General features: G+C 49.9%; 1 protein-coding gene across 5 annotated transcripts in view; it reads right to left on the minus strand.

Moving 5' to 3' along the window:
- Positions 1-25738, minus strand: part of ATG101 (autophagy related 101) — a 336942-nt gene that overhangs the window by 52082 nt on the left and 259122 nt on the right. For 4 of the 5 annotated variants that reach the window (XM_069653888.1, XM_069653890.1, XM_069653891.1 and 1 more), the window contains one exon: positions 507-785. In XM_069653888.1, the coding sequence (XP_069509989.1) occupies positions 507-758 (252 nt within the window). In that variant the 5' untranslated portion in view covers positions 759-785. The remainder of the gene's footprint in view (positions 1-506; positions 786-25738) is intronic. The other variant, XM_069653887.1, reaches the window with a different exon arrangement.

The following is a 25738-nucleotide window of genomic DNA, read 5'->3' on the forward strand; positions in this document are numbered from 1 at the left end:
GGTTGGTGTGGGATTGGGGAAATGGAGCGGTCCATAGGGTGTGGTAGAATAAAGAATGCAACTCAAGTACTGTGGGGCACTTAAATAAACAAAGGATTGTGTGTTAAGGCATGTGGTGGATGTACCTGGGCGCACTTTAACAAATCAGCACATTTATGCCTGGAAATTGACATTTTCTGCATGTAACTGTATGTATGGCATTACTTGATCTTTTGCTTGTGCCTGGGATAACAATGGCTATAGCTGATCACAATGGGCTTCAGATAAAGCAACACCCATTGACCTTGTCAATGCTTTTCCCCCAAGTCTTTAAAGTTTTTTGGGTCACTTTTATTCGTAGCAGTAGGCAGTGAAATCGCTTCTCAATCAGGTGGTAATTTGGCCAACAACTTTCAAACCCTTGTGGTCAAAACAAATCTGACTTAGAATATAGTTTTCCTGAGTTGCAAGCAGACTCAGTATGAGAGCCCCCCAAACCCATGAGAATAAATCCCTTTGATGCTCACCTTGAAGTCCCCCACCGCCTTTCTCAGTGCTCTGTCCAGCTCTTCAGAGGAGACACGCACGTAGGTGAACTCGATGAAGTCACAGTCGGTGTCCTGCATGCCGACGGTGCCGATGGAGTAAGTTCCTTCCTTCTTGTAATGGAACTTGCCAGTGCTGCGGTGCAGGAGAATGGTATGTAGCACTGCTAGCATGGCCTCCTCGATCTGTCGGCCTTCCACAGACACCTCCAACACCTCAGACCTGCAGTTCATCCTGAGGGATTACCAAGTGAGCTGCTTCTGAAAGGAAACATTAGCAGAGTTTCAGAATCAGAGCAGAAGCAACAGAAGCTTCCTCACAAAGCTAGCTATCCGACCAGAAGGTACGACATTAAAGTGGAGCACCAGAATCACAGACACAAATTGTCACCAGTTAAGCGTTCCAGGGTGCTGGTCGCCAGGTTCCTGGCTTTCTGTGTTAGAAGTAGACCGTATCATAAGAGCAGACTACCATGCCTGTAGCCAGGAGTATATATGTTTGGTGGGGCACGGCGCAGAGCAACATAAAAAGGTGTGATATACAGCTCAACGGGTATAAAACCAAGGTTTCATTGTAAAACACATTTTTTACTAGAAAGTGACACTGGTATAAAAATGCTGCTCGCAAAGCCAATACTTATTTACCGCTGCTATACCAATAACATATTCCACTGCAACAGAAAATACAGTTAGGTGTCCATCAGGTACTTTTCATTAAGTAACGCCCATAATACTCCAAGCACCAGAAAATGATGTCCATCAGAATTCCTTTGCCAGAGAATGTAACAAGGGTAATGTCTGTACATCAGAGTTATTGTGTGCAAGAACAACACAGGCGACACAGCTTTCTGGTACTGGATTTATATGTGAATATCTTATATGCATATCTAATTTATTCTCTTTTTATTGGCATTTAAACTCATACATTGATACATGTGCATATTCAAGCGTAAGTTTATTGCATACTCCACTTACATTTAGGGCCATCAGCTTACATAAGAACAAAATAAACATAACTAAACAACAAAACCAGTAACAGAAACTTCCATGTGTATAAGTAGGGTAGCATCAATACAAGAAACCAGTCTGGGTCAGAATATCATCTGCGGACTGCACAGATACCCAAGGACCATAGTGTTCATGTTCTGACTCTGGACAGGGGCATTGTGAAGCCAACCAGATGCAGGGGCAAGAGAGAGACCCGTTAACAGAATAACATCATAAGAAACGGCATGCTGTTCAAGGCGGCTTGTCATCCGATGGATGGAACATGTCCCAGATCAATAGTTTCCAGGAATCAAAGGATGTCCCGGTGGTTATATCAGGGGTTCTCGCTGTCTTGTACCACACCATGGTCTCAGCCTCAGCCCAAGCCTCAAAATCCCTATACCATCGTGAATACAGCGGTCCCCCCTTGGATTTCCAGGCCATGGCTATACACCGTTTACCCAAAATGCAGGCCATGCCCATAAACTTTATCACGTTTGTGTTTACTATTTCTAAGGTATGCACCCAGCAGGCATTGCCTTGGGTTCCAGTTGAACCTGGCAATCCCAGCTGTTCTGCATGCTTGTTCAATGCAAGACCTGAAGCCCTGCACCTTTATGCAGCCCCAAAACATATGGATGAGGTCTGCACCCATACCACCACATCAGGGACATGCTGACTGCTTGCTCACACTAAATTTGGCCACCCTACTGGGTGTCATATGTACGATACAGCACATTCATTTGAACCAACCTAAAGTGGGGATTCCTAGACACCTCCCGGGAGAAGCCCAATATGCGTTCCCATTCTCTCTCTCATGTCCACACCTAAGTCGGCCTCCCAGCATTTCTTTAATCTGGAGTTGGGTCTATTGGCCAAGCCCATTTATAGCCTAGACAAAGGCCGCCATCCATCCTCCAATGAGAACATCGGTGTCAATATCGGAGTTGCCTCCGGTTCGTCAGGCCACCCAGGCCATTCCCTTCTAGCCACCCCCGCTATCCTCATGCATCGCAGGAATTGGCCTTTGGGCAACCCGGTTTGTTCAGTTATAGTGGCCAGCTCTTTAAATTTACCGCTTTCGTACATGCCCCCCCTCCCCCATGTAGAGACACCCCAACCCTCCAAGCGTCATGTCACCTCCAGGTCTTCCACATTTCTGCACACATCCGCCACTATTGGGACCTCAGGTGAGTACGGGGAGTTAATCTTCAGTATTCTCCGCGTGCAAAGCCACACCTTTCTACCCGGTCTAACTAGAGCGGACGTGGTATTCAGACAGCCCAGAGGCAACCACAGCACTTCAAGGTGGGCAGAAGCCACCATCTTTTGTAGTAATTGCGATTCAGATGTGCCCTCATCCGATAGCCACTTCATGACAAAACTAAGTTGCGCCACCAGATCACGCGGAAGGAGGAGACATTAATGTAGTGATGGACAATGATAAAAGTATACAAATCTAGGCAAAATAATCATTTTCGTAGTCGCCACCTTTCCATCAGTGACAAAGGGAGTTTAGCCCAAAACGTCATTGACTTCTTCACGCCTTTCAAAACCCCAGCTGTGTTGCGTGTGTGCATACCTTCAGGCGTGTGCATGATATTAACCCTGAAAGATTCCACTTGCCACATAAAGCCCCCACCTCCAGTAAATCCACAACCGCCATCCCTCAAAGCCCCGCCAATGGGAATACACAAGATTTTTCTCTGCTGAAAGATATGCCAGACAATGTAGCAAAGTTATTTAGTACCTCCAGAATTGAAGGCAAGTTGTGTTGTGGCTCCCCTATGTATAATAAAACATCGTCTGCATACAATGATATTAGGTGTTCAGTGTCACCAACCCTTATACCTGCCTCTAGGAACTACTGTTGCAGGTACACCGCTACAGGCTCAAGTGCCAGTACATACAGCATGGGGGACAGTGGACAACCCAGTCGCGTTCTCCTCAATATATCCCACGCCACTGACACCTGTCTCCCAGATTTAACCGGGAATGAATATAGGATCTTCACCCTGCGCATGAACTGCTCCCTGAACCCAAATTCTTGCAACACTGCGAACAGCCATTCCGAATATAGTGACTCAAAAGCTTTAATCGCGTCTAATGATACCGCTGCACACTGCTTGGAGCTCTCGGTAGTCTGTGCAATGATGTGTTGTAGGCGGCGTAAGTTCAAGGACGTGCTTCGACCGGGATCAATCCAGTCTGGTCGCCATGTATCAGTTTCACTATCACTCTGGGCCGCTCCCTTTTGCAGAGCCATGACAAGACAATAACCTACCCGGTCTGTCCCCCTCTGCATGTGCTCTAGTAGTGCTGACAGTGTGATCAAATTTGGCTAATCGCCCCCACGCCTCGAGGCAGCAATGCCTGACTTCAGCCAACCTCTCTTTGCTCATCTGCTGGCCCGCCTCCCGGGTCTCTAAGTCCTGGATCTCCTCTTCTAATTTTTCCAGCTCTGCCTTCAGTGTTTTGCGGATGCCCCCAGTGCTAGCTATATCCTCCCCTCTTACCACCACTTTCATAGTTTCCCCACACAGCGCCCCACTCCTGCACACTGCCCACATTGTGCTCCAAAAACTCCCCCAGCGTTTTCTGAAGTTTTTCCCTGAAGATTTGATCAGTCAGGGCGTCCACTGGCATACGCCACAATGGGATGGGGGGTCCTTATGTTCCATGTTACCAATAAAAGGGAGTGATCAGATATTGTTTGACCTAGATATTGTGCATCACTTATATCAGCCATTTGTGTCCGCCCAACAAAGATGTAATCTATCCTGGTGAACAGTGTGTGGGGCGTTGAATAAAAGGATTAACCCCCACCCCCGGATTCAGTTCCCTCCAGACATCTACCAAGTCTCGATTGGTCAGGGTCACATTGAGAGCCCCAGCTGCTGGTGACACACCCCTCTCAGATGGGGAGGTCCGGTCCAGCAAGGGATCCCTGGTGCAATTAAATGGCCACCCCATATGAAAACGTACAACAAGAGGGGTTTGTCCTGACTGGGGAAGTCTAAGCTGACTACAATATATTTTTTGCAGTATAAGTTTAAAGACAGTATCCTATCTTTGGGTGTCGCAATTTATATAGTTACCAAAGATAGCAGTACATGAAAAACAACAGTAATCATCCACATGTACAAGATCATTAGTTTATGCAAGACAAGCTTTTATTAAGTGGCTTGTCCTTATTTCTTTAAACATTTTATGAAAAACTTGTAAATATCATACAAAACAGGGGGGGGTTTGCACATATTTCACCCCCAATAGACAATAAAGTGTAAAACAATAAAGATGCAAGGCATGAAACAGAAAGTAAAGTCAGTTCATACAAGCATGTGCTGTATATTGACATTAATCCAAAATATGACAGTAGTATGAAGGCATCATGTTGCCACTAATACATTCTGCTTTTATATTATTCTGATTGTAACATAGCCAGGCTAAAGGGTGACCAAAAAATGGTATTTGATCGACGTCTCTGAAATAGATCTTAACTAAGATTCAAGGGGGATCCCTGCCCACCAGGGTGGTGGGGGGGTCCCAGGACGTTTCGGCTTTGATGGGTCACAGCCTTCTTCATGGAGCCACGGAGTGGAGTACCCTGTCTTTCTCTTTCTTCCAAATTATTTTCATAATAAATCCAGATCGATATTTATTTCCGGATTGTGTGAACAGGGATTGGATATTTTCCAAAGTTTTTTCCTGTGGTTTCACTTTGTGCTCTCTAATCGTTGTGGTGGTCTTGCCGGTTACACCTTTGCATTTGGTAACTTCCTGCGTGTCCCATCTGTAGGGCTGGAATCCTTCCTGACAGGCTATGTGGATGCTTTATCCGGGTCCTGGAGTCTGCGTAGCATCCAGTCCTCTTCGTGTTCTGGTTTAGAGTACAGCTTAAACGCTCGGTTTCCTCTCTCCACGGGTTGCTTCCAAAATGACGAATGATCGATCTGGATTTATTATGAAAATAATTTGGAAGAAAGAGAAAGACAGGGTACTCCACTCCGTGGCTCCATGAAGAAGGCTGTGACCCATCAAAGCCGAAACGTCCTGGGACCCCCCCCACCACCCTGGTGGGCAGGGATCCCCCTTGAATCTTAGTTAAGATCTATTTCAGAGACGTCGATCCAATACCATTTTTTGGTCACCCTTTAGCCTGGCTATGTTACAATCAGAATAATATAAAAGCAGAATGTATTAGTGGCAACATGATGCCTTCATACTACTGTCATATTTTGGATTAATGTCAATATACAGCACATGCTTGTATGAACTGACTTTACTTTCTGTTTCATGCCTTGCATCTTTTTAGTTTTACACTTTATTGTCTATTGGGGGTGAAATATGTGCAAACCCCCCCCCCTGTTTTGTATGATATTTACAAGTTTTTCATAAAATGTTTAAAGAAATAAGGACAAGCCACTTAATAAAAGCTTGTCTTGCATAAACTAATGATCTTGTACATGTGGATGATTACTGTTGTTTTTCATGTACTGCTATCTTTGGTAACTATATAAATTGCGACACCCAAAGATAGGATACTGTCTTTAAACTTATACTGCAAAAAATATATTGTAGTCAGCTTAGACTTCCCCAGTCAGGACAAACCCCTCTTGTTGTACGCATTTGTTTCCAGCCCTCAGTCCTGAATCTGGTTTGGGCTTTCCCTCCAGTATACACCCCATATGAAAACAACACTCACTGTGATGGGCAACCCAGGCACAGATTGCATGAACATGGGACAGGATGCCATGATTTGGGAAATAGGAGTGGACTATACACACTTCAACATAATCTATGTAACCCCTCAGGATAAGATACCTCCCCTCCCAGTCCTCATCTACCTCTTTTAGCCAGAATGGTACAGAGTCACTTATCCACGTGAACACCCCTCTAGCATATTTGGAGTATGCCACCCCGTATCCCTGCCCACCCCATCGTTATTTGACACATTCCAACGCCTCTGCTGTCAAGTGGGTCTCTTGCAGCAAGACAATGGCCACCTTCCTCCGATTTAAGGAGGATTTCACCCTGTTGCTGTGTAGATACGTCCCCAACCCCCACACATTCCAGGTCAGCACCTTAATAGAGGTCATTTTGCAGATGATTACAGTTCAGTCTGTGGGCCAATTCAAACCACCCACTCCAGTTCCCCATAATGGATCTCAAACTCCCAGTCCCCCGCCACCCACCCAGCCAGTAATTACTTGTATGTGACAAATGTACCCAAGACCTCAAAAATAGCATACTAACCCAAATACGTGGCAAACGCGAAACTAGTAACACAATAAACCAAACAGTAGTAATTCGCCCAGCTATTGCACAGAGTGTGCAATGCTCAGATGTACCCGAACCATTAGGGCCCATCCGGGCCACCATGTATCGAGTGATGGAGGCTAGCAACAGGCCAGCCCCCCCTTAAGCGTAGGACGTTCCAACAAGACCATTGGTGGGCGATCAAACGTTGCCCCCATCACAAATAGGAATAATGTTCAGACAATTATTTGGGTTTTCATACCAAACACTGCACTACCAGCAACTTAGCAATGGTTACATCAAGTGCGCTGTTCTATAGCACAAACAGCAGAACATAGTCACATAGTCACAAACCTCACATCCCAACCTTCCTTTGCAACCCTGAACAGCAAATAACATAATATGGGATGCATAGTTATTACGACCTCCAACCCCACCCAGCCAGCCAGCTTCCCTGCTGACGCACCCTGGTTAAGGATTAGGCTCATCTCCATCAGCCAAATTGTTGTGTTCCAGCCACATGCTAGCAGCCGCAGGAGTTTCAAGGAAGTGCACCGTGCCTTTGTAAATAATCGTGAGTCTGGGTGGGTATATGAGCATATATTTAATATTGAGATGTCGAAGTCTCGCCTTGATCGGCACAAATTAGTTCCTGGCCCTTTGGACCGCCGGTGTGTAATCTGGGTAGATGGCAACTTTGGAGTTCTCTCTCTGGATCTCACCACCCTCTCTGGAATATTTCAAAATCACCTCCCTGTCGCGGAAGTCAATATTTTTGCGATGTCATCCCTAGGGTGAGAGCCCGGAGGCGGCCATTTCTGTAGTGAGCAATGGGCACACTCAATCGTGAAACCCTGTGACAGGATCCCAGCCCCCATTTCCTGTATTAGTAGGTTCTCCAAGTACTGGGTGGTTTCCGGGCCCTGCAGGCCCTCCGGCAGCCCGAGCAAACGTACATTGTTCCTTTCAAACCCTCCCCTCAGCATCTTCCATCCATAGCTCCAAAGCGTTGTTCCTCCTCTCAAGCTCCTCTGTGGAGTCTCTCGTGTCTTTAAGCTCCCTTTCTGCCATCGTGACCCTTTCGGCCAGTTGTAGCACGTCCTTTCGCGGCAGCTGGACATCCACTTTTAACTTCATCGATTTTCGTCTCCAAGGAGGATCTCAGTGCGGCTACCGCAGCCAGGACCAAATCCTCCCGAGAGGCTGCACCCGCCACATCTGCCTCCTTCTGTGTTCCTGCTGCATTCTGTGAGGGTTCACGTGTCTTACCAGAACCAGTGAAGGAGTCCATAATCGTATTTTTACCTTTGGTCTGGGCCATAGTCTCAAACGTGGCCATCAATGACAGCCTCAGATACCACAGTGATCCAGGTGTATCGCCCACCGCAGTAGTAGCTAGAGAGGCAACAAGACAGGGAGGCGCCCGGCACAGGCCCAGCCCCTGTAGGAGTTGTGATGAGTGCACCCACTGAATCAATGTTTTAGCGCAATTGCAAGTGGCCACCAACCGCCAGCCTTGCCCAGGCTCCTTCAGCACTGACTCAGTTCTTTGGCTGGCTTGCCAACTGAATTGTGTACCTCCACCCTATCCCACCATTTATTCCCAAACCAGAGAGACCTCACTATACGTTCCAGTGGGGCAATGATCAGGCAATCACTGTCAGTGGTCTGTCTCACAGCGCACCTTCACTGCCACTGGGTCTTCTCCTTGCAGGAACCAGGGTGCTAGTAGTTGCGTGCGCCCGACTCGCATTGCCCCAGTCACCAGTGACAGCCAGAAGGGCAATGAAGCCTGCACAGCCGATCCAGTCCTTCTGTTTCCCAGCTCCAGCAGAAATCTACACCTCTAGCCTTTTTTATTCCCTCAGGCGTGTGCACTTCAGAGCCTCTTGATACTGGGGGGTGGAGCATGTAGGGGGGGGCGGGGTCCTCGCCCAACACCAGGAAGACAAAACACCACAGCTTCTGGGGATCCACCATACAGCCTCTGAGTGGCAGCTCACCACCTCCACGTTCCAATAGTTCTGCTCCTCCACCCCACCTCACCTCACCTCACCTCCAGCGTAGCCAGCAATTGTCCATCAAATGTCACGGGACCAGCAGAGGCCCAAGCAATCAGACTGGGGTATGGTTGACTGCTGCCTGGCCCCCAAGGACACAAGGACACAAAAGTGCTCCAGCAGCTCTAATCCTGTCATGTAGGTAGTGGGAGTACCAGTACAGGAGGAGGAACACAAGCCCAGTAGCGGTCACGTACTTAATCCAGTCACCCGGCTCTTACCGTCGTCTTGCGTGCATCAGCGTTGCAGGCCAGCCATCCGTGGGAGCTGGTTGATTCACGACCACTCACGGGCCATTTCGGTGCACTGAACGCACGCAGAATAACCAGTTTCTGCTCCGGGCCGCCTTCGAGACGGGAGCCTGCCCATGTATTTTTGCCTACTTCTGGGCTCAGTCCGATTTCTGCGTCCCTCGCAGCTGCCAGGTGTCGCCTTCGCCCGGGAGTCTACAGAGTTCTCTTCCCAACCACACACGCAGGGCTGTTCCCGGACACCAGCACTCTGTGCACTATATGCGGGCACTCTGACTCCGGGTGCCCGTTGGGCTGCAATTTGGTGTTCTCTGGCAGCGGAGGCACTGAAAACACACACGGTGCACCGGGCGTGCTAGGGAGCAAGGATGAGGCTCCTCCCCTTCTCCTCTCCCTCATTGCATTGCGGCTTCGGCCGCCATCTTTCTACTCACAGGGCAGAGTTCTACGGCACTCGTTCCGACATGTAGCCACTCCGATTTTGTTTGGGGCAACGCTTCCCAACAGCGCACCAGTTCCCTGCCTGCAGATGTCCTTGAGTACTGTTACCAATCTCTCAAAGCGCCATAAAACAGATCTAATTAGGATCCCGACGGGAGCTTCACAAGATCAAAGCCTCACACCATGGGCTCAGGCCACGCCCCCTTACATGCATATCTAAAATGAACGTGCACATACTGTACACACCATGTGACAGAATGTCTGCCCATCAAATAGAGTACCACAAAATGCATGACTATCAGTTACTTTGCTACATTTTCCCAGAGTCACCATCTGTCCCACAGAAGGTATAGCGATCAGTCACTTGGCCATAGAATGGCGATCTGCTACCCTACTCCCTAATGCCTGACTGACTGACTGACCATCATACTTGCCAACTGTTAGGCAGAATCCTGTGCAGTGCCCTTAGGGACCACTACACACGATTAAGACTACAGGTGGCAATACAAGGTTTACCTTTGGTACAAGCCCGTACTACTAAGTCAGAGTGGTAGCAGTGGCGGAGCAGCCAGGCTTATCTCAAGAGTATATGAGCAGTAGCAGAGATTACACAAAGGAACCACAATTACTGTGACTCAAGCAAACACTGACTCAAGGTTTCAGGTAGAAAAATATAAGTACATTTATTTTTAAACCATTTGTTATAAACAAGACAATTCTATTAAACTCAAATAAAAACCACATGTTAAATATACCACAACTAACCAATTCACGTTGTACAGTAAGTCTCAAGGTAAGTACCCTGTGTTTGAATGAACCGGTGTTACGAACAAAACACGTTACCGCGAATAAGATTGCGATCACTTTTTGACAGTTCGGTCTACTGAACAAACATGTATCCGTGACATGAAATGCTACCGGGGCAAAAACACACTTAGCACCTGAGATACCCAGAGGGATTTGGAGGCAAAAATCACAGACAATATTTTGGTTAGGCAGGCAGAATCAAGAAACATTCAGAGACAGGAGTTCAAAAGTCAAAGGGCCCAAGCCAGGGTCGAAAGACACCAGGGCCAGTTGCCGAAGATCACACGGTCAGTCAGTTCACGATTCGACGTAGCCAAAAAGTACTTTGATATTGTCAATGTTTGGAAGCAAAAGTTATAAGAAGGAGGGAAGACAAGGTCAAGCCTTGGAAATGAAGAAAATGGGATTCACCCAGTTTCCTCAACAGAACACAGTACCTTGTTCCAATGGTGCAGCTGGTGCCCTGGCAGTTGTTCCTGTTTGTTTCCCGCAGACCCACGATTCCTGGAGCTTTGTCGTGAAGGAGGAAGTCTGAAGGGGGTCTGCACCACACAGGGATGAGGCCGGCAGCAGCGACAAGGAATAAAAGGTGCGCTCCTTAAAAACAGGAGAGGCTCTTCAGGTGGCTATCCGGACCACTACAGCAGTGTGCAGCGATTTCGACCACGGAAGAGGATCCTCTGGCTGTAGAATAGGAGCTGTTTATCCCCACCAAGCTCAAGGGAAGAAGACTCTGGACTGGATCTTCTCTGAGTCGTTGAAGGGCAGATAGCTCAGGACTGCAGCAGGGCTTTACAGTGATGGGATAGTTGCAGCAGCCGCCGTTCTCTCCGCTTCTCTTTGGTTCCTTGTAGTTCCAGTGGCGACTCTCTGACTTCTAGCCCAAGAGACCTGCCTTTTATGCGAAAGACCCCCATTCACACAGCTTGGCTGTCAATCACCCAGCAGGGGGGTGTGTCCAGCCCGGACAACTACCCTGGCCAATCATGATAAAGGGCGACTTGGGTTTCCTAGGATACCCTGTGCAGGGGGTGACTACACCCCTCCCTCACATTCAGCCTACCTAGAGACCCAGGCGCCCGGTGGAGGGCTTCTGAACAGAAAGCCCACCAAAAGACAGTGCACAAAGAAGGCGAACCTAGTTTGCCGCGCCAAGTAAAACACAAGAAGGTCTTTAACAAAAAGAAATGGCGAATAAACCAAACCGGAGCCAAAAGAAAGACGATTTGGTCAAGCGGGTTTATGTTCGAGGCTAATATAATAGCCAAGAACAGTACCACGTTTATCGAATATAAATCGCAGTAGAAAAGTTAGGATAGATACCACTGCCACCTGCCAAGTCTAAATGTTAAAAGAGCGAAACAATGCTCTAGGAGGTACAGATAAAAAGGGATACGAGTTAACCCTTTCCAGTACTCCATGGAAGATGGGGTGTACTGGATCTGTGGTAGATTGACCAAGTAAAGTTAATGGTAACTTTACCCTTTTCTGGGGGACAGTAGTCGCCTCCGAAATGAAGTCGAGGGAAGTCTCAAAGACAACCCTGTGCCACGGCACTGAAGGTGCTGTGCGACGCACAAAAAGAAGGGGGCTACTGAAGTGGTGTACTTCAGAGTCCACAATCATAAAAACAGGTAGAAACACATAGCAAAACATAGGGAAGAGTGGGGGAAAAGTTCTCACTCTTACCAAGTGGAAAAAATAAACTCTAGAGATCCAGCAAAGCTACTGGGGGAATCACTAGGTCAGGGAAATTAGCCATAAATGAGAATTCTCCCTAACAATCGCCCCCACAGACTAAGGGACAAGAGGATTTAATCCACTCCTGGATGGATCTCATACCTCTAGTCGGTTACAAACATCCTAGAGAGACCATCAGCATTTTGGTGGTGACTTCCTGCTCTGTGCTCAATGGAAAAATCAAATCCTTGTAGGCAGATTGACCATCTGAGTAACTTTGGGGTTTCCCCTTTCATTTGCATCAGCCATCTCAAGGGTTGGTGGTCAGTCTGAATAGTGAAGGTAGATCCATACAAGTATGGTCTAAACCTCTTCAGTGCCCACACAATAGCAAAACATTCTCTTTCTATGGTTGCCCACCTTGTCTCAGGACCCTTTAACTTCCTGCTGATGAAACAAATGGGGTGTTCCCTACCTTTCTCATCCAGTTGACTAAGGAATGCACCTATACCTACATTAGAAGCATCAGTTTGTACAATGATGGGTTGGTGATAGCCAGGAGCTCTTAGGACTGGAGCTTGACAAAGGGCTTTCTTTAGGCCTTCAAAGGCTTGATTGCACTCCTCATTCCACCTGACCTTTTTAGGAAATTTGGGAGAGGAGATGACATTCAAGGGAGAAGCTATGGTTCCATAGTTCTCTATGAAGTTCCTATAATACCGCGTGAGACCTAGGAAGGCTCTCACTTGGGTTTGAGTAGTAGGGGTGGCCCAGTTTTCTGCAGCTTGTACTTTGCTAGGCAGTGGCCTCATTTCACCTCCTCCTACCTCATGTCCAAGGTAGACCACTGAAATCTGACCAATTTGACATTTGCTTGCCTTTATGGTCAGATGGGCCTGTTCAAGAGCCTGCAATACATAACCTAGGTGTTCAACATGTTCTTTCCATGTAGGGCTGAACACTGCAATGGCATCCAAGTATGCCATGCAGAAGTCCTCCATCCCATTCAGAACTTGATTGACCATCCTCTGAAATGTAGCAGGTGCATTCTTTAATCCAAAAAGGCATTACCTTGAATTGGTAGAGGCCAGCTGGGGTGGAGAATGCAGTTTTCTCCTTGGCATGGTCCGTCAGGGCTATTTGCCAATAGCATGACGTTAGGTCAAATGTGCTGAGGTACTTGGCTGCACCAAGTTTGTCCACCAGCTCATCTGTCCTAGGCAAAGGATGGGCATCAGTCATAGTGACTGCATTTAGAGCTCTATAGTCCACGCAGAATCTCAACTCCTTGGATCCTGCCTTTGGTACAAGCACAACTCGGCTAGACCATGGGCTAGTAGAGGGTTCTATTACCCCGAGTTCAAGCATCTTGTTGACCTCATTCCTTATGTGGGGTCTGACATTATGTACCCCCTGCTTTTGACAGGAAAACAGTCACCAGTGTGTATGTCATGCTGGCCCCACGGGTTCAAGCCTGGTGAAGGTGAGAACAGGGAGGCAAACTGATTCAACAGTAACTTGCACTCATCCTGCTGGTCAGATGTGAGACTGGAAGAGAGATTAACTCCTTCCACTTGCTCATCTAAAGGTAAGCCTCTGAGGAGGTCAGGTAGAGGTTCACTCTCCCCCCCTCCTGCTGAGCTGAAGCTAGAAGCAAAGCTACTATGCCAGGTCTGGGGACATAAGCCTTTAAACGGTTGGTGTGAAAGACTCTGGGAGCCTCCTTAGGATTGCCTAAGTCCGCCAGATAGTTAGTTCACCTCTCCAGTTTACCCACAACCTTGAAGGGTCCTATCCATTATTCCTGCAAGGCCCTCTGCCTTGTGGGGACCATAACAAGAACAAGCTGGTCTTGAGTAAAAACAACCATGTTAGCCTTCTGGTCATGCCAATGTTTGACCAGAGCTTGACCAGCCTTCAAGTTATCACTTGCCTCTGCCATCATGTGTGACATTCTCCTCCGGAGACCTATCACATAGTCAGTCACTCTGACTGGCTTGGGGGAAGGAGCACTCTCCAACCCCTCCTTAATCAGGGCCAATGGATCTCTGGCTGGATGGCCATAGAGAAGTTTGAAGGGACTGAATCCTACTCCCTCCAGAGGGACTTCTCTATTTGCAAAGAGAAGGCATGGCAGTAGAAGGTCCCACTTTCTTCTAAGGGGTTCTTCTAAAGCACCTATCATGCTCTTCATAGTTCTGTTAAACCTCTCTACCAACCCATTGGTTTGAGGGTGGTAGGCAGTTGAGAACTTTTAAGTGTCTCCACAGGTTTTCCACATGGTTTGCATGTAGTGGGACATAAAATGTGATCCCCCGTCAGATATCGCCTCCTTAGGAAAACCTACTCTGGTAAAAACACCAAGTAGGGCCTTAGCTACAGCCGGAGCCGTAACAGTCCTCATAGGTATGGCTTCTGGAAATCCAGTGGCATGGTCCACTACATCCAGGATAAACCTGTTGCCCAAAGTTGTGGGAGGGTCAAGAGGACCAACAATGTCAATCCCACCCCTCTCAAAAGGAATTCCCACCACTGGGAGAGGCACTAAGGGTGCCACATTCTTGGATCCACTCTTGCCAGAGGTTTGGCAAGTGTGGCAGCTTCTGCAAACTTGTCTACTTCTGTACCCATCTTAGGCCAGTAGAAGTGCAGAGATAGCCATTCTTTGGTCTTCTTAAAACTTAAGTGACCAGCCAAAGGTACCTCGTGGGCTAACTGCAGAAACTGGAGTTGGTTCACTAGAAGTACTACAAGTCTTCTGTAGTCTCCAGGGGTTGACTCAGTTGGTTCACTGTAGAAGAGGCCATCTTCCCAGTGAAACCTATACTTCCCAGGCTCAGTCCCATTGAGCTGAGAAGCTGCCTGATGGAGAAGACCTTCCAAGGTAGGACACTCTCTTTGTCCCTTACTGAAATCTCTGTTGGGTCCACCTTCTGCCAGTAAAGACTGCAGCTCAGGATGGTCAACAGGGTCAAGATCTCCTACCAAGGTAAGATCTTCTTCTAGATCTGATTCCTCAGTATCTAGTTTGACCATACAGGGTTGAACCTCACACTCCGCCTCAGCTGGTGTGGGAGTCACAGGTGTGACTTCGGACAGTCTTGGAGATGTCCTTCTGGGCACAGGAGTGCTTGCTGGTTTCTTGCTGGCAGACTTAGGTTTCCCTGTTGTCTTTTCTTGTCCTGCAATGGCAGTAAATCCTGTGGACTTGGGGTGATAGCTTCCTCTATCATGTCCCCAGGAGAGCCTCTTAAGGTTCTCTCCCTTGCAGACCTTGTGAGCTCCTGCTTCCTTCTGCTGGGGGGCCCTGGGGTGCTGGACACAACACCAAGAGCTTTAAGGTCATTACCCAACAGGACCCTCCCAGGTACATTATTTTGCACACTTACAGGTATTCTGACAGTTATGTCATTACACTGGATGAGAGCTGGTAACTGGGGAACCATTTGCACAGGGCCTCGAGCTAATTTGGTTAAGTGTTTGGGTGCCTTAGCAACATCCTCCACTTTGAAAAAACATTAATCAACCACAGTTATGCTGGCTCCAGTGTCTCGGATGGCAGGGGTCTCCTGACCATTCACAAGAACACTATCTTTATAATACTCTTTAGTATTATCTGGGATCGAGTTATAGACATCTAAGTTCTTTTGTTCCCAAATACCCAAGGACACTAAAGAAACACTAGCTGAGACTCTCATGGGCTCATCAGCTAGTAGCTGAAAGTTTCCACTGGTCATAGGTACTTCATCCACATGGGAGAAGGCCAAGGAGACAGTGTTGATCCCTGAAGATTTACCCTTACACTTGGGATCTCCTTTCACATGACCAGGCAACCCACAAACAAAGCATTTTCCAAATGCTCTCTGGAATGGGGGTTTGCCCGGGCCTCCATCTGGTGTGGAACCAGGTGGTACACTAGCCCGATTCGGTTTACCTTGTGGCTTACCCTGGTTATGTTTGGGGCCCTCTTTTGGATTGGAATTATTGGAATTCTCTTTGTTGTCTTTCTTTGGCTGCTTCCCCTCATCCTTCTTCTGAGTAGCCCCAGAATCCTTGCGAGTGGCCCTGTTGGCAACCCACAAGTCAGCAGCCTTAGCTAGCTTCTTAGGATCTATCTCCTTTGAATCAGCCAAGTGCCGTCTAAGCTCAGGAGAGCAGACATCAAAAATAGACTCCAACATTACAAGATTCCTCAAACCTTCATAAGTGTTCAGTTTATAACCCTTAAGCCAACCATCTAAGTTTTTCAAACATTCACACGCCCAGGTAGCCCAACGGGTCCCATCATGCTTTTTGAGGGTTTTAAACCTCTTAAGATCCCGGGAAGGGGTCTTCCCAAACCTAGCTATTAATGCTAGTTTCACACATTCATAATCCTGTTCATCCTCCTCCCCCAACTCCGTTACAGCATCACTTGCAACAGGGGGAGGCCTAGAGAATACCTTGAATCCCATGATTGTACTCAAACATTGCTAACCAATCCAAAATATCAAGTTTAGTCTCATACATACCAATAATTTCCTTTGACATACGGGGTCTCTCAGGGCTTGAAGACCTAGAGGACTCTGGGAGAGAAGCATTTTCTAGAGACAGTTTCTTCATTTCTAGTTCATGATTCAGCTCCATTTCTCTGAGCCTTAACTCTTGATGTTTCATGGCAGTTTGTGCATCAATACGTTTCACTTCTAATTCAAGTCTCATTTTCTCCAGTGCAATAAACTCAGGAGTAAGTGTAGGACCTGTGGGGGTCCCTATGGACAGAGGTTGTGCATTCTGAGCAGGCATGGGAGTTGTAGGGTTTCCTAGCAAGGACTCATCTACTTCTTCACAATTAACACTCTCAGAATCAGAAACATAAAAAAATCCACATTTGCTGGAGTGGTAGGTCCTTCTGACCCACTCTCCAGGTTTTTTCCCATTAACTTTGCAACCAGTTCAGATTTCTTTCCTTTACCAGAGATATTCTTATCCCTACACATGTTTCTCAGAACCTCAGCAGTATAGAGTAAAAGACTCTCTTCAGTGTAGTTTTCCATATTTGACATGATTCCTTAGTTAAATAGAATTAGTGGTGTTAGCATTGTGGTTAGTTGAACCCAAGCAATAGCAGCACTCTAAGCGTAATCACTCTACTTCCAAATCCTCACTGCTGTACACCAGTGTTAGGCAGAATCCTGTGCAGTGCCCTTAGGGACCACTCCACACGATTAAGACTACAGGTGGCAATACAAGTTTTACCTTTGGTACAAGCCCGTACTACTAAGTCAGAGTGGTAGCAGTGGCGGAGCAGCCAGGCTTATCTCAAGAGTATATGAGCAGAGATTACACAAAGGGACCACAATTACTGTGACTCAAGCAAACACTGACTCAAGGTTTCAGGTAGAAAAATATAAGTACATTTATTTTTAAACCATTCGTTATAAAGACGACACTTCTATTAAACTCAAATAAAAACCACACGTTAAATATACTACAACTAACCAATTCACTTCGTACAGTTAAGTCTTGAGGTAAGTACCCTGTGTTTGAATGAACCGGTGTTACGAACAAAACACGTTACCGCGAATACGATTGCGATCACTTTTTGACAATTCAGTCTACTAAACAAACGCGTATCCGTGACATGACATGCTACCGGGGCAAACACACACTTAGCACCTGAGATACCCAGAAGGAGTTGGAGGCAAAAATCACAGGCAATATTTTGGTTAGGCAGGCAGAATCAAGAAACAATCAGAGACAGGAGTTCAAAAGTCAAAGGGCCCGAGCCAGGGTCGAAAGACACCGGGGCCAATTGCCAAAGATCACATGGTCAGTCAGTTCACGATTCGACATAGCCAAAAAGTACTTCGATATTGTCAATGTTCGGAAGCAAAAGTTATAAGAAGGAGGGAAGACAAGGTCAAGCCTTGGAAATGAAGAAAAAGGGATTCACCCAGTTTCCTCAACAGAACACAGTACCTTGTTCCAATGGTGCAGCTGGTGCCTTGGCAGTTGTTCCTGTTCGTTTCCCGCAGACCCACAATTCCTGGAGCTTCGTCGTGAAGGAGAACGTCTGAAGGGGGTCTGCACCACACAGGGATGAGGCCGGCAGCAGCGACAAGGAATAAAAGGTGTGCTCCTTAAAAACAAGAGAGGCTCTTCAGGTGGCTATCTGGACCACTACAGCAGTGTGCAGCGATTTAAACCACGGAAGAGGATCCTCTGGCTGTAGAAGATGAGCTGGTTATCCCCACCAAGCTCAAGGGAAGAAGACTCCGGACTGGATCTTCTCTGAGTCGTTGAAGGGCAGATAGCTCAGGGCTTCACCGGGACGGGGTAGTTGCAGCAGCCGTCGTTCTCTCTGCTTCTCTTTGGTTCCTTGTAGTTCCAGTGGAGACTCTCTGACTTCTAGCCCAAGAGACCTGCCTTTTATGCGAAAAAACCCCATTCACACATCCTGGCTGCCAATCACCCAAAAGGGGGGTTGTCCAGCCCGGACAACTACCCTGGCCAATCATGACAAAGTGCGACTTGGGTTTCCCAGGATACCCTGTGCAGGGGGTGACTACACCCCTCCCTCACATTCAGCCCACCTAGAGATCCAGGTGCCTGGTGGAGGGCTTCTGAACAGAAAGCCCGCCAAAAGACGGTGAACAAAGAAGGCGCACCTAGTTTGCCGCGCAAAGTAAAACCCAAGAAGGACTTTAACAAAAAGAAATGGCGAATAAAACCAACAGGAGCCAAAAGAAAGACGATTTGGTCAAGCGGGTTTATGTGCGAAGCTAATATAAGGAACAAGTTACTTACCTGTAACTGTTGTTCTCCAGCATGGGTCTGGCATGGATTCACATGGTCATGAATATTCCCCGTCGTCAGGCTGGGAATCCTCGGTAAAGAAAAAATCAGTATCAGTTTCGTTTCTGATCTGTCTTTCGTAGTAGTAACCAATCACTGATCTCTGCGTCATACTGACCACAGCCAATGACTGCCCTCTCCCTAAGCCTCGCCTCTGGCAGCCATCTTCAGATTTGGTAGCACGTGAAGTGGCAGTATGACCAAGTGAAGAGCCGCAGAGGGGTAGGCGGGAGGGTTCGCATGTGAATCCATGCCAGACCCATGCTGGAGAACAACAGTTACAGGTAAGTAACTTGTTCCTTCTCCAGCATGGGGTGTGGCATAGATTCACATGCTCATGAATGAATACATAGCAGTACACACATGCACAACCACGGGAGGTGGCAAAGGCTCAACATTAAGCATTACATCAAACTCAACATTAAGCAATTCTTACCTCCTCACCAGGCTCACCTTAGGCGAACAGGTTGCGCAGCACTGCTTGGCCGACCCTGGACTCCTCCCTGGAATCCCGATCAACGCAGTAGAATTTCGTGAAGGTGTGCGTCGACCTCCACGTAGCAGCCCTACAGATGTCCAGCAAGGGCACACCAGATAGGAACGCCGTGGTAGCTGCGATCGCTCTGGTGGAATGGGCTCTCGGACGGCCAGGCAGCGGTCGGTTTGCCAACCGATGACAGTACATGATACAGCCGGAGAGCCATCTGGAAATGGAGGCCTTCGAGAGAGCCTTCCCCTGATTGACAGGTCTAAAGTTCACAAAAAGTTGTGACGTCTTCCGAAAACACTTCGTGCGGTCCACGTAGAATTTCAGCGCTCTAGCCACATCCAGCGAGTGCAAAGTCCTTTCGGCCGGCGACAAAGGCGACGGGAAGAAAACAGGCAACAACAAGGGTTCGTTGAGGTGGAAGTCCGACGGCACCTTGGGCATGAAGGAGGGGTGCGTCCTGAGCACTATCCTCGTGTCATGAAAAGTCAAGTACGGGGGCTTGCAGGAAAGGGCCTGGATCTCTCCCACTCTTCGTGCGGAGGTGATGGCCACAAGAAACGCTGTTTTCCACGACAAGAACTTCAACGGAGCCGAGTGCAGAGGCTCGAACGGAGGCCCCATAAGCTTGGTCAGCAACACGTTGAGCTCCCACGCCGGGGCCGGAGCCTTCACCGGCGGGAACGATCTGAACAGTCCCTTCATGAATTCTTTCACCAGACGATGAGACCACAAAGACATCCGCCCCGTGGTTCTGGTGTATCGGGAGATCGCAGCAAGATGAATCTTGATGGACGCGTGCGCCAGTCCAGCCTTGGCCAGCGTCAGAAGGTACGGCAGTACCTGGAGAGCCGTAATCCGTAGAGGGTTAATCTTCTGTGCGTGGCACCAGACAGAGAACCTCTTCCATTTGTGTCCATAGCATTTAAGAGTTGAGGACGCCTTGGCCTTTGCAAGAACCTCTCTGCAGTCGGCCGGTATGTCGTAGCCTCCAAACTCTAACGCTGCAGGAGCCAGGCCTGCAAGTTCAGCGACTTCGGGTCGTGATGGAGGATGGCGCCTCCTTCCCTGGAGAGAAGATCCGCGTCCACTGGCAGCTTGATTGACGGGGACGCTGACAAGTCCAGAAGGTCCGGGAACCATATCTGCCTCGGCCACGCAGGTGCGACGAGGATCATCCTGCACCGTGACCTCTTAAGCTGGTTGATGAGCCGGATCAGCAACGGCAATGGAGGGAACGCGTATAGAAACAGGCCCTCCCAGGGGAACGAGAAAGCATCGCCCATGCTCCTCGGCTGGGGAAACCTGCTGGCGAACCTCCGGCACTTGGAGTTCGTCGCCGTCGCGAACAGATCGATCTGGGGTGTGCCCCACCGTCAGAAGAGGCGGTCCACTAGATCCTGTCGTAGTTCCCACTCGTGGCACGAGCGCAGCTCTCTGCTGAGCGAGTCGGCGATGGTGTTTTTTTTCCCTGCCAGATGAAACGGCACCAGAAACATCCCCTGGGCGACGGCCCAATGCCACAGATCCTGCACCTCCTTGGACAGGGCTGGGGATCTGGTACCGCCCTGCTTCCTGATGTAGAACATGGTGGTGGTGTTGTCGGTGAAGATCCTCACCACCTTGCCCTTGAGGGACGGAAGAAAGGACCTGAGGGCCCAAAACACTGCACGGAGCTCCAGGACGTTGATATGGAGGGACTTCTCCGTCGGAAGCCAAAGGCCTCTCGCGTGCAGATTTTCGGTGTGCGCTCCCCAGCCTTCCAGGGAGGCATCCGTGGTCACTGTCTCCTGGTGGTCGGGGGTCTGGAAGTCCATGCCCGCCGTCAGATGCGCGCGGGTGCCCCACCACCGGATCGCTGATCGGAAACTCTCGTCGAGTGTGATCCTCTCCTCGAAGCTGCCCGTCGTCTGGATCCAGCGCGCGTCCAGGAACTCCTGCAATGGGCGCATCCAGAGCCTGCACAGGCAGATGAGATAAATGCAAGAAGACATCATTCCGAGGAGGGACTTGATGGACCTCACCCTGGCCGCGTCCGCAACCAGCATCCGCTGCACCTTGCCCGAGATGGCCCTCGTCCTTTCCTCCGACGGAGAGGCCAGAAGCGACACTGTGTCGAGCTTCGCTCCCAGAAACAGTGCGTCTTGCACGGGCACCAGGTGGGACTTGGCGTAGTTTATGGAGAATCCCAGGTCCGTGAGTAGTTGGACGGTCCTTGCCGTGTGCTCCACGGCGAGCTCCTTCGTCTTTGCTCGGATGAGCCAGTCGTCCAGGTAGGGGTAGACGTGGATCCCCTCTCGGCGCAACTGCGCCGCCACCGGTGCAAGGCACTTGGTGAACACCCTGGGTGCCGACCTCAATCCGAAGGGAAGGGCTCTGAACTGGTAGGGACGCCCTTGGACCACGAACCTGAGAAACTTTTGTGTCCCTTTAGGATGGGGATATGGAAGTAGGCATCCTCCAAATCCAACGACGACAGGAAATCGCCCTCCTCCAGTTGACCCAGGACGTGCTGGAGGGTGACCATCCGGAACTTCTGTGCCTTGATGAATTTGTTCAGTCGTCGTAGGTCCAGGGTGGGACGCCATCCTCCCGTCTTCTTCTTCACGAGGAAGTATCTTGAGTAAACTCCGGAGCCCCGAAGCCTCTTTGGGACGAGCTCGATGGCGCCCTTCTTGAGCATCGCCTTTACCTCCAAGAGAAGTTGAGGGACGTGATGTTCTTTCCTGGCCACGGGGGGGACGCGCGGGCACCTCTTTAGAAACTGGAGCGTATGACCCTGAGCTAGGGCGTCCAGCACCCAACGGTCGGTGGAGATGGACTCCCACACGCTGACGAAGCTCGCCAGCCGGCCTCCCACCGGGGTGCTTCGGTGGGGGCCCGACCCCACGGCCGTTTCAGTCCTGCTTCGACGAGGCTTTGCTGCCTTGTCCTCCTTGGCGACGACGGCGGGGACCGCCTGACTTGCCTCGTCCCCTGTAAGCTTCCTGTGACGACGAACGGGCCGCTTGACGGTAGGTGGAAAATCCGCCGCTGGAACCTTTGGAGGCACCCTGTTTGCCTCCGCCGCTCCGAAAGGGCGGCCGCCGTTGCTGGAGAACCCCAAGAGCCCGGGCCGTCTCCGTGTCCGCCTTGATGGCTTGAAGGGAATCGTCCACTGTTTTCCCAAACAGGTTGTTTCCGTCGAACGGCAGGTCCAAGACTCTGGTCTGCACGTCCTGACGGAAGTCAGTAGCCTTGAGCCATCCACGCCGCCTAAGGCACACGCCGTTGCCCAAATGGCGAAATCCAGTGTCAGCGATGTCCGTCGCAATCGTAATGGCGTGGTCCGATGCCACCTCTCCTTCCTGCAAGATCTCTAGGGCTTCCGCCCTCTTGTCGTCTGGTAGGAAGTCCAGCAGGGGGGCCAGTTTGTACCACAACTCCCTTCCGTAGCGGGCTACGATAGCCAAGGCGTTGGCCGCCTTAATCGTCGTCGCTGCCGACGAGATGACTCTGCGTCCCATCGTGTCTAATTTCTTTCCCTCGCCGTCCGGCGGGGAGGTTGACGTAGAGGCCACGCCCCACCCCCCCGCTTTCTTCCTGGCCGCCGCGGAGACGACCGAGTCCGGGGTCGGCTGTGCCCGAAGGCACAAGGGGGCTGCGTCCGGGACCCAGTACTTCTTCTCATACCGATCCCTTCTAGCCGGCGTCGTGGATGGGTTCTTGAGGAGGGCGAGGCCCTCATCCCAAATATCGTCTAGTAGAGGTACAGCGAGGACCGTCTTCCTCTTGGTCTCGCGCCGTTCATAAAGGAAACCTTCCTTCTTCTTCTCTTCCGGGCAGAGCTGGAAAAGCTCGGATGCCCTGGCGATCATGGAGTGAAACGATCCAATCTCGTCGGGCGGGGAAGCCCGGGTGGGAGGTGACAACGGGAGATCCTCGTCGTTAACCTCGTCGTCTGTACCCGTCGCGGCCGTGTCAGTCCCCGTATCATCCCCACGTGTCGTGGACGGGGAGGAGGGCTGAGCAGGGCGCGATGGCTGAAAAGGAGGTGGAGGATGAATCCTCCTTCTCTTAGGGGGAGGGCTCCCAGAAGGGCCTGGCTCCGGGTCCCCCCTCGGGAGCGGTTCCTCCGTTGGTGGTAAGGCAGTCTCGTCCTTATCTCCGAGCATAAGGACTGTATAGCCAACAAAATGGCCGCCGAGTTGTCTTGCGGCACTGGTTGAGGGAGTTCCGACGGGCGATCAGGAGCCCCATCAGCACCCTCGACGCCCTCGTCGTCTTCCACGTCGGGGTCCCTCCCGACAGGATGGCCTTCTTCCACGCCAGAGCCGTGGCCTAAGACTTCGATCAGCTCCTCCTCAGAGGTTGAGGCCGAGTCCACGACGACCTCCTGCCCCCCCTTTTTCTTCTCCGTCGGAGGTTTCACGGGGGTCCTGTCGATGGGCATGAAAGAGGACTCCCTCCGCGGTGGCAGGGAGATTCTGGGCCCCGGGGTCGCCACCACTGGTGTAGCCTTCACAGGCTGAGCCAGGGCCGCCGCGACTGTCTCGATAGAGGCCTTGGCCGGATGGATCAAGGCTTTCACCACCTTAGGTGCGCTCACCGCCTTCTCCTTGGGGGGAGGGTCACCACCTCGCTCCCCCTCCGATGGGGCCTTAGGGCACGACCGGGGTCTCTCCAGGAGCTTTGCCAGGTGCTCGGCCTTCCTCTTACCCGAGCCAGAGCGTTGGCTCGTGGTTGATGGCGCCGGGGAGGATGCGCCCTGCCTGGCGCCCGTAGAGCCCGACCGTTCGGCGCTCCCGGTGCCAGCGACTCGCGGTGCTTGGCCTTCTGTTGGACCCCCGTCGCCGGGGCGCCCTCAAAGGTCTTAGAAGACCGCTCGGACTTCTTCTTCTTCTCGCCTGACGGGCTCTTTCCTTCCAGCCAGTTGGTGAGACGTTGATGGCGGTCCTTCATAGTCCGCTCCGACATATTGCCGCAATACGCACAGTCCTTCTCCACGTGCGTCTTGTCCTCATGTAGGCAGTAAAGGCAAAGGGAGTTTTCGTCCTCCTTAAAGACATTCTGAAGCTGGCATCCAGGGCAGAACCTGAACAGCTTTCCGGGCGTCGAGCTTCCCTTCTCTTGGGCCATGTCCGAGATGGGCCTGAGAAACTTCTGCAGTCCTCCAAAAGCGTGGCTCGACGAAATCTTCACCCTTGAGGGGCGTAGACGAATCCGACACGGGTCCCCGTTGATCGGATGAAGGAACGGTGGAGCTTCAGGCTCTTTTGACGGAAAAAAGAGAAATTTTTCTGAGAAAAAACGCAAAAAAAAGCACTAACGCTCGAGAGCAATAGCACGAGGATCCCAACACTTGAACGTGTGGTAAAAATCTGAAGATGGCTGCCAGAGGCGTGGCTTAGGGAGAGGGCAGTCATTGGCTGTGGTCAGTATGACGCAGAGATCAGTGATTGGTTACTACTACGAAAGACAGATCAGAAACGAAACTGATACTGATTTTTTCTTTACCGAGGATTCCCAGCCTGACGACGGGGAATATTCATGAGCATGTGAATTCATGCCAGACCCCATGCTGGAGAATAGCCAAGAACAGTACCACGTTTATCTAATATAATCGTGGTAGAAAAGTTAGGGTAGATACCACTGCCACCAGCCAAGTCTAAATGTTAAAAGAGCGCAACAATGCTCTAGGAGGTACAGATAAAAAGGGATACAGGTTAACCCTTTCCAGTACTCCATGGAAGATGGGGGTGTACTGAATCTGTGGTAGATTGACTAAGTAAAGTTAATGGTAACTTACCCTTTTCTGGGGGACAGCAGTCGCCTCAGAAATGGAGTCGGGGGAAGTCTCAAAGACAACCCTGTGCCACAGCACTGAAGGTGCTGTGCGACACACAAAAAGAAGGACTTCAGAGTCCACAATCATAAAACCAGGTAGAAACACATAGCAAAACATAGGGAAGAGTGGGGAAAAGTTCTCACTCTTACCAAGTGGAAAAAATAAACTCCAGAGATCCAGCAAAGCTGCTGGGGGACTCACTAGGTGAGGGAAATTAGCCATAAATGAGAATTCTCCCTAACACCAACCAATTCATGCAGCATAAAAGGCTTACCGATTAGTTATTCTGCTTCCAAATACCTGGCCTTCATTTAATATGCACATATCACAGTCTTATATAGGACTTAATATCACTCCCTCTTCTAAGTGCTGTAGTATGAGTAGGTGTTATTCTTAACCAATGTAACAGCACACAAACGGACCTTGGAAGGATGAAAGCCCGAGATTGTCCTGCCAGAATTTGGGCTGGTGACCTACAAGCTGAACACAGATTTCTGAGGCAAGCCCTTAACTCACTGAGCTATCCTACCCACCAGTTACTATGCACATACATCTTCTCAATCAGTTATTGCAATATA

The sequence above is a fragment of the Ambystoma mexicanum genome, chromosome 3q (genome assembly GCF_040938575.1).
Source record: "Ambystoma mexicanum isolate Mex_15411 chromosome 3q, UKY_AmexF1_1, whole genome shotgun sequence".
Lineage (NCBI taxonomy): Eukaryota > Metazoa > Chordata > Amphibia > Caudata > Ambystomatidae > Ambystoma > Ambystoma mexicanum.